Below are 8,482 nucleotides of genomic sequence, written 5' to 3'. Positions count from 1 at the left end.
AATGTATGTTAACCCTGTTCTGTTGCCTTTATGGAAATGTGTACGCGCTCAGGATTACTGTCAAGGCCTATACATGGCGTGTCACTGCTATGCACTACCACCCCTTTTACTTCCTAATCCCTTCATGTGTATTGATCTTACTTGAGCAGGAAATATTACGACCCAAAACATTCCAGAGTAATAAATCACACCAAAGCCAGCTGTGTTGGGGCATGACAGAATGACTTGATGATTTAATGCTTCTTGAAAGTTTTCTTTTTTTGGTTTCCTTCCGCAGGGCATGGTTTGATATAACAAAATGAGGTAAAATAAGTTAATTTATGTACACTGTACAAACACTCAGTGTCACATGGCGTCTGCAGCAACCGTCACATAGACATTGGTATAAAATTGAACATTAATGTGGCTTGGGCAGGTGTTCAACAGCCTGCACTTCACAATGTCGTCATCCTGAGAGTAGTTACCAAGTAATAATAATAGTGATCTTTTCTGTAAACATGTTTAGAAGCATTTACGGTGGACAATGGATGGGCCGGCTTCATCGTATTCCTGTTTTGTGATCCACATCTGCTGGAAGGTGGACAGGGAAGCCAAGATGGAGCCACCGATCCAGACAGAGTACTTACGCTCTGGGGGGGCAATGATCTGAAAGAAGCAAATGGAATGATTTAACTGATACAGGAAAAACAGCAACAAAGCAAGAGATGCTTAATTAACAAGAGCAGAACCCCAAAGAGGGATTCCAAATAGACAATGGAGCAGCATTATGTCCCATCACTGGGGTGCTGGTCATGTGACTTGAGTGCAAGAGGGCTTAGCTTGGATTAAAACTATTAATCTAACCCTAACCTTTGCCAAAAAAAACCCAAAAACCCACCGCTTTCTGCATCCCATATCATGAATTTCTGCCAACCATAGTAAATTAGTTGGGATGATTTGCATCAATTAATTAATTAAGATAAGGCATTCAACAAAACATGCAGGTGACTTAATTAACTACAAGGATCAATTAACTATTCTATCTGAATCCTGGAAGAATTCAGAAAGTGTCAGAAGGGAAATGTAAGGATACGATCCAAAAATACTAGTACAAATGAAATCCCACTGAAAATGAAGTGGAACACACCCAAAGCTAATCCAAATCCAAATTAATTGGTAATCATTCTGCATGATTAAGTCCATTTATAATACTTTGGGCTGATTCCAGATTTAATTCATTTTTCAGAGCGGACTTGTTGCAATCACTGGAATTAAAATGATTTTTTTTCATTGGGTCTATTTCAAGAATGGTATGGACCAATTCATTTTCTAGGAGTACAGTTCTTGAAACAGAGAAGCCTTCTTCTCTTTCCACTATCTATGCATAGAGGTTCTGTGAAACACTATAATGCACAGATGCATTGTAATGCATAGTGCTGTTTATGGTATCAACCTCTGCCATATTCCACTGCATATTAATAATTTGTGTAATTAAAGCCCACCTTGATCTTCATTGTGCTGGGAGCCAGAGCAGTGATTTCCTTCTGCATGCGGTCAGCAATACCGGGATACATGGTGGTGCCACCAGACATGACATTGTTGGCATACAGGTCCTTTCTGATGTCAATATCACACTTCATGATGCTGTTGTAGGTTGTCTCATGAATACCAGCAGATTCCATACCTGGTGGCATTGAGAAAATAAAGGAATGGAAAGAGGAATATAGCAACTCCAAGCATATGAACTCTTCATAGGAAAAGGATCACAAGATGGGAAATGCTAGAGAGGGAAACATACCAATGAAGGATGGCTGGAAAAGGGTCTCTGGGCAACGGAAACGTTCATTGCCGATGGTGATGACCTGCCCATCAGGCAATTCGTAGCTCTTCTCCAGAGAAGAAGAGGAGGCAGCAGTTGCCATCTCATTCTCGAAGTCCAGAGCCACATAACACAGCTTTTCCTTGATGTCACGGACAATCTCACGTTCAGCTGTGGGAAGGAAAAAGAATTTAGCAGTTAGCCAAACAAGAAGTCCTCCCAGAATGGAAGAAAGGGGGGGAGAAAAATCAGACCAACGCAGTAAAGAGGGAAGAATGCAGACAGCTGGTGCATAACCCTGAAGCTCAATTTAAAAAAGCACACATACATCTGGCAGTAGTAAGAAAGCAATGCTCGCACCCTGTTTTATGGTTGTGATGGAAGAGCATGAAATGCAGACCTGTGGGGTCTGAACTTTCAGACTTCAGCAGTACTGAAAAGCTTGAAAGCATCAGCCCAATTTTTCTGCGTTTGTGTCCAGGCTATACTCACTCTGTGTTCTGGTGAGTGCAACCCAATGCCCGTGCAACCTTTCCCCACTTCCACCTAAGCAAGCAGAAACATGCCCTGACTGCTTTCTTTCCCCATGTCCTCATGACATTACCTTACTCTCATCCCCAGCTAATGAGGGAGACAGGCTTAAGCTGACATCCACCTTATCAGTAATAAAACTATTTTATTTGTTAATTTATATCCTGCTTTTCTACCTGAAGCTCCAGGTGGCATATACTGCATTCCTTCCTCTTATTTTTCCCCATAACAACCACCTTATGACACCCCACGGTTGGACAGACAGAAACTAATTGGTCCAAAGTTATCCAGTAAGCTTCCATTGCTAAGGGTGGACTAAAACCTGGGTAGTATTTTCCCCTTATTCTGACAAAAAAATTCCTCAGAAGCATCTGTTGATGTCACAAAAAGCTAAGGGGTGATTAGAGAGCAGAACTGCTGGTGAGAAGAAAGCCTTTCCCATTTTAAACAGGGACAAGCCATTTAGGATTAGGCAAGAACCAGAGCAAGAACAGAGGGCTGGGAGGTTGCATCATTACCAGTGGTGACAAAAGAGTAGCCTCTCTCAGTCAGGATCTTCATCAGGTAGTCAGTGAGATCCCGACCAGCCAAGTCCAAACGCATGATGGCATGGGGCAGGGCATAACCCTCATAGATGGGCACATTGTGGGTGACACCATCGCCAGAGTCGAGCACAATACCTACAGAAAAAAGGAAGAGATACAATTTTTAGTGATGGAGGCTACAAAACCTGGTTTCACCAACTTGCAGGTCTAGGTTGATACAGAACACATAGCAATAGGGAGCAAAGAAGAGACAACATGGCTAGATGAGTCATAAGGGATTCCCAATCTCACAGCCAGTGTTAGCCGGTAAAGTATTCTCTTTCCTTAGTGAGCATTCCAGGGAAGGCTAGATGTGGAGACATTGTACATTCTGCTGGGTAAAACTTTAGTCATGCCAATAGGGTTTTTCATTCTCTTAGTAGGCTGACAAAATCTTACTGCTTAGAATGGACCAGGAATATAGAGAGCCAGTGAAGGCATGAAGGGGATATTCTGTGCAAGGGTTAAACAGTCCATTCTATAAAGAAGTAGAGAAGATCAGAAAACTTCTATCTGAAACCCTGGGGAGCCATTGCCAGTAAATGTAAACCAGCCTTTCCCAACCAGGATCTTTTCAGAACTATCGGGGTGCAATCTCCATAATCTCTAGTCCGCCAACATAATTCAAAGTATCAGGAATACATTAGGCAGATAAACAGATTACTGAACTAGATGGACTTAATATAAAGCAGTTCAGTTTTCTATGTTCCTAAGCCCATGTCAGTGGCAGGTTATCTCCTAGTCTAGTTGGATTATGACTATCTTATTCTTTGAAAGAGAAGTAGTTGGTGGGCATCCCTTGGAACCTAGCCTTCTGCTTTTCTATTCCTGGCACCAGCACTCACCAGTAGTACGGCCAGAGGCATAGAGGGACAGCACAGCCTGGATGGCCACATACATGGCAGGGACGTTGAAGGTCTCAAACATGATCTGGGTCATCTTTTCACGATTGGCTTTGGGGTTAAGAGGGGCCTCAGTGAGCAGGGTGGGGTGCTCCTCAGGGGCAACACGGAGCTCATTGTAGAAAGTATGATGCCAAATCTTCTCCATGTCATCCCAGTTGGTGATGATGCCATGTTCAATGGGGTACTTCAGGGTCAGGATACCTCTTTTGCTCTGGGCTTCATCCCCTACGTAGGAGTCTTTTTGACCCATACCCACCATGACACCCTGGGAAGAAAGAGGGAAAATGCTTAGCAATTTCTAATGGCTGTTCTCTATCCTACACAGTACACATTTAATGAGTACTCTCTACACTAATCAAAGGAGTATCAGGGTCTTCTTATTAAGGCTTTGAGTCCTTCACAAAACAGACAGCAAATTGTAGGATAAATAAAGGAAGCGCTAAGCAGCAGCTACACTAGGAGATCAGTTAACTGAGAGATTATTTAGACAACATTATGATGGTCTCTACAGAGCGGCCAATACATTATTCTGTATCTGAAAGAGTGTAGACTCTTGGGCTATGATGGACATTCCCATTTTCAAAATAATGATGGCCCAAGGAGCTCCAGCTGTCTCAGAGTCCTTTATGTAACTCAGTTCTATGCACGATCCCTGAATAGTAGAACTTATGAAGTTCAATGGGACTTATATTGTCATGGTAATTTTAGTAGCTTCACATGGAGCCACCTGAGTCTTAGGAAGGTCAGCAAGAGTGAGAAAAAGAAAGAAATACAATGGGTCATCTGACCTACTAATTCCTCACCCTCAGTCACGTCCAGGCCTTCCCAATACAGTAAGACTTAAACCAATGTATGCTGTATCTTTCAATCTGCCTACTGTTGAAGAGAAGCACAGCTGGTGAAAAGGGAAAAGTACCTGATGACGTGGGCGTCCAACAATGGAGGGAAACACAGCCCTGGGGGCATCATCCCCGGCAAAGCCAGCCTTCACCAAGCCGGAGCCGTTGTCGCATACAAGTGCGGTGGTCTCATCCTCATCACACATGGTGTCGGCTTTCTAAGAATGGAGGAAAAACAAGAAAGGTCACAAGAGGCACCAGGGAGCTATGCAAGTTCACAAGACAGAGACTGCAGGAAGATTTTCAACCTCAAGAAATTCAATGGGTTTCCCCCACTGGGGGAAACTGTCATGATGAAATAGTTCAGCCCTACGACTGTCCTTTGCCTTAATAAGTGAGACAACTCAGGGGGAATAATCCATATTAAAAACACATAAAGCTCCTTCTCTGTTTATCTGCTGATTTTATTGATTATAAAAAAACTGCAAACTAAAAATCAAGTAACAATGAAGGCAAATTAAAGTACTTGGTTTATCTGACAAGCTTAACCGTGCTTATTCAGAATTAAGTCCTGTTTGTTTCAATAGGGCTTACTTCTAAAGTAAATAGGGTTACAGCTGTAGCTTTATAGTGGAATCAAAGGGAGATCTATTTAAAATAGTAACTCCTTAATATATGTTTAAGCCTCTCTGTAAAAACAAATTAGATCTAAAGCCAGTTGTCTCCTAAAGGAATTGCGTATTGACCATCAACAACTAGATTACTGTATTACATTGTTCATGTGTAAATATTACACATGTACACTGCAATGAAGCCTATTCACTTCAGTGGTGCTATTGTCAGGTAACTGTATTTGAGAAGAATACTGCACTTCGATGCACAACTGAAGTAGCTAAGATGTCAGAAGATGGCGTAAAGAGACTGAAGTTAGTCCATTTTGTTTTTAAGACATTAACTCACTAGGGATGATTTTCCTTTCCTCAAAATGATGTCCTCCAAGTGTGCTGGACTACAACTTTCATAACACCCAGTTACTATTGCAAATTGTTGGTTGAGGAATATAGGAACAGTTGTCCAACACATCCAAGGGCACCAATTTGAGCAAGAGCCAAAATATGGGCTACTTCTCCAGGCAGAATATACGATTTTCAAGAAAAAAATTCTAGACTTGATCTCTTAAAACACATGAGAAAGACCAGTTTTGAAGGGTGGCACATAGATTTTGAAAACAAAATAATTAAATAAGAATATTAAGCCACATTTCCCAGCACACTAGGCACACTTGATTTGCAGAGGTGCAAAAAGTAGCTTGTTTTGAGGATACCCTTTCTTTCTTCAAGCTGCCAGGTACACAGTCCAACCAGGAATGACAAAGGCTGACAGCTGGCCAAACTGTTCTTTAATGTTAGGAACTAAAGAGATATGAGCCATGAATAAACCCTATCTCATCCTACAAATTTTTAATAAAACGTGGATGTTTCCAGCAATAAACTGATTGGTTCATTCAGGTATTTACACTTTTCCAGCAATCAGTTTTAGCCTATTTGGTTGCTGTCCACTTACAATTCATCCTAAGATGCTAATGGTGATTTCCCTAAAACTATCCTCGTTCCACAGCAGACTGAAGTCTACATTTCCTGGATCAATGTTTTGTGTCTCCACTGACTTAAGCTTGGATGATTTAATGTCACCATATATAACTTGCTTCACTAATAGTTCTGCAGGCTTTGAAAGTTTGCCCCCATGTTTCAAACAGACTGATTGTTCCAGCAAAAGGCAAGAGCTTCCCTCTTGCCATAAAATAGTAGTAAAATCAGGAGAACAGGCTTGGAGGCATCTGCTTCCACTCATCCCTGAAAAGCAGCAAAGCTGCCTCAGGGTTTGAGGATTTGTTGAGCTTAAGCTGAACAGGTGGAACTTCTTTTCCACACACCCCCCCCCCCCACTCCCTACTCTCCTCCTCCAGTCCCAAGAGCTGCTGTGCTACGAAGCTGGTCCTCCTTCCCCAGGTCCTGCCTCTGCCAACCAGCCAGGCACCCGCCCTCTCGCTGCCGGCCTGACTCACCTTGGGGTTGGTTCCTGGCTCTCAGCTCCGGTTGCCGCTTCTTCCCAGCTCTGCTGGTCGGTGGGCTTGCGAAAACTCGGCGGGTTTTATATAGGCCCTTGCTGGCTTCTCCCCTCCCCTGTCGCCGACCCACAGGAATGTCTCCATATTTGGGTGCTGGGCATCGAGACTGGCCAGGCGGCCCGACCGGAGCCCCTCAGGCCCCTTGCTCGGCCGCGGGGCTGCCCAAAGAAGGAGCGCCTGGCCCAGACCCAGGTAACACGGGCCGGGCCGTATAAGGACTGTCTGCCGGCGCCCCCCTCCCGGCCAGGAAGGCTCCCTTCCCAAATAATCTTCCGAGCCATCATGCCCGGAAAGGAGACAGAAGCCCCGGGAACGGGCGGGGGCATCCCCGCCCGGCCGCGGAAGGAAGGAAGAAGGAAGCTGTAGGGGCAGAGGGCGGGGAAAGGGGCGCAGCGCAGTTGGCGGGGCCGTGGCCCGCCCTCCGTGTCCGCGCTCAGAGCACTGGCCGGCCCCGGCTGCGCGGTTCCGCTGGCCGCGGCTTTCTGCTCCTCCTCGCCTGGCGTTGCGGGGTTTCCAGCAGCTAGGCTGGATTGCGAACGGAGCGCGTACGGGAGTGCGGGCTTCGGCTCGACTAATTCCGGGTTTATTTGAACTGCCATCCTTTGAGCATCTGTTTAGGATTGGGATTCTTCTTCCTAGGCAAGTACATCGCCTTAGTGAGCCCAAAAGCACCGTCTCCGAGAGTCTGGTCTCTTGAATTGATCCTTGCTTATGATTCAGGACAACGCCAGGTTTTGCGGGGCCTTCGGCAGGATTGCTGACCAAAAGGCCCGTTTTGAGAGGGGCCTTGGGAGTTTTACATGGTGCAATTAGGGCCTTAGACAAAGGCAAGACTCAGAGACACCACCCATTTTGCCCCTTGAGAAACCACATCAATTGCCCCCCTCCAAAAATCCTATATATTTTTTTAACCCTAAATATTCATTTAAAGTTACTAAAAGGATGTGGGTAGGGGTGTGATGGTCCCAGGGTTTACTTTTACATCTCTGCTCTGAGGTTCAGAGACTTCATCTCCTTGCCCTAATTTAAAATAAAACAAACACAATTTTTCCAGGGTGCACCCAAAGTGACAGTGCATTGGTGACGCCAACTATGTGAAAACTTTGGATTTCAGGAAGTAACATGCACTCTTTTTGTCTCCTCAAGCAATTTCAAAGTAATTGCTATTGTATATGATGCTAATAAAACATTGTTAGAAGAAAATCCTTCTAAAGCGAAGCTATTTGCTACCAAGCTCTAAGGATCAGGTTGACAACACAGGTAAACATTTTGTATACTCCCAATCCAGATGCTTAAAACTGGCCAAAGCCTGATTATGTTACAATTAGGTCACATTCACAGTTTCACAGAACATTATTTTGTGCCCCACTTGCAAATTTTTTTCAAAAAATTAAATTGTTACATTTATTACGTTCTGCAGTATTTTTAAAACATGAACATGCTTGCCCTGGACAATCATGGCTGAGGAGGAATATTCATAGAGGATTGTGGCTTCTGGCCAAAAACACCAGTTCTCAGAACAGTTGTCTGTTAAAGGAGCGGTCAAGATAAGAGCACACGGAGCAGCATTTCTGAAGTATTATTTGTATGAGAAGAAGAGTTGTGTTTTGGCTGGACTACCAACCACGATAAAGGAACATTTTAAATGCACTCTAAAATGCTGTGCAAAATCAGTTTTATATATAGATGATGATAAA

The 8,482-nt window shown here is 44.0% G+C and overlaps 1 protein-coding gene across 1 annotated transcript; it reads right to left on the bottom strand.

Annotated features, from left to right (window-relative positions):
• Positions 1 to 203: 203 nt before the first annotated feature.
• ACTA1 (actin alpha 1, skeletal muscle) lies at positions 204 to 6,881 on the bottom strand. The gene is made up of 7 exons (XM_007424828.4): positions 6,723 to 6,881; positions 4,735 to 4,875; positions 3,759 to 4,083; positions 2,848 to 3,009; positions 1,778 to 1,969; positions 1,482 to 1,663; positions 204 to 645 (listed from the first exon to the last, which is right to left on the bottom strand). Exons 2-7 carry the CDS (start codon positions 4,861 to 4,863, stop codon positions 502 to 504), a joined length of 1,134 nt encoding a protein of 377 aa, XP_007424890.1. The 5' UTR covers positions 4,864 to 4,875; positions 6,723 to 6,881; the 3' UTR covers positions 204 to 501.
• Between the last annotated feature and the right edge of the window lie 1,601 nt (positions 6,882 to 8,482).

The sequence above is a fragment of the Python bivittatus genome, unplaced genomic scaffold (genome assembly GCF_059951505.1).
Source record: "Python bivittatus isolate LINGU-HERP-01145 unplaced genomic scaffold, Pbiv_v1 ctg000020_np1212, whole genome shotgun sequence".
NCBI classification, from domain to species: Eukaryota; Metazoa; Chordata; class Lepidosauria; order Squamata; family Pythonidae; genus Python; species Python bivittatus.
Note: the sequence above shows the minus strand (reverse complement) of the source record. Positions and strands in the feature narration are given on the sequence as shown.

What these genes read in the sequence shown, in the direction of transcription:
- ACTA1 (XM_007424828.4), bottom strand. Translation starts at nt 4,863, where the DNA reads ATGTGTGATGAGGATGAGACCACCGCACTTGTATGCGACAACGGCTCC. An exon ending in TTGGACGCCCACGTCATCAG is followed by an intron (nt 4,084 to 4,734) that starts GTACTTTTCCCT and finishes CTTTCTTCCCAG; the next exon opens with GGTGTCATGGTGGGTATGGG. An exon ending in CTACTCTTTTGTCACCACTG is followed by an intron (nt 1,970 to 2,847) that starts GTAATGATGCAA and finishes TCCTTCCCACAG; the next exon opens with CTGAACGTGAGATTGTCCGT.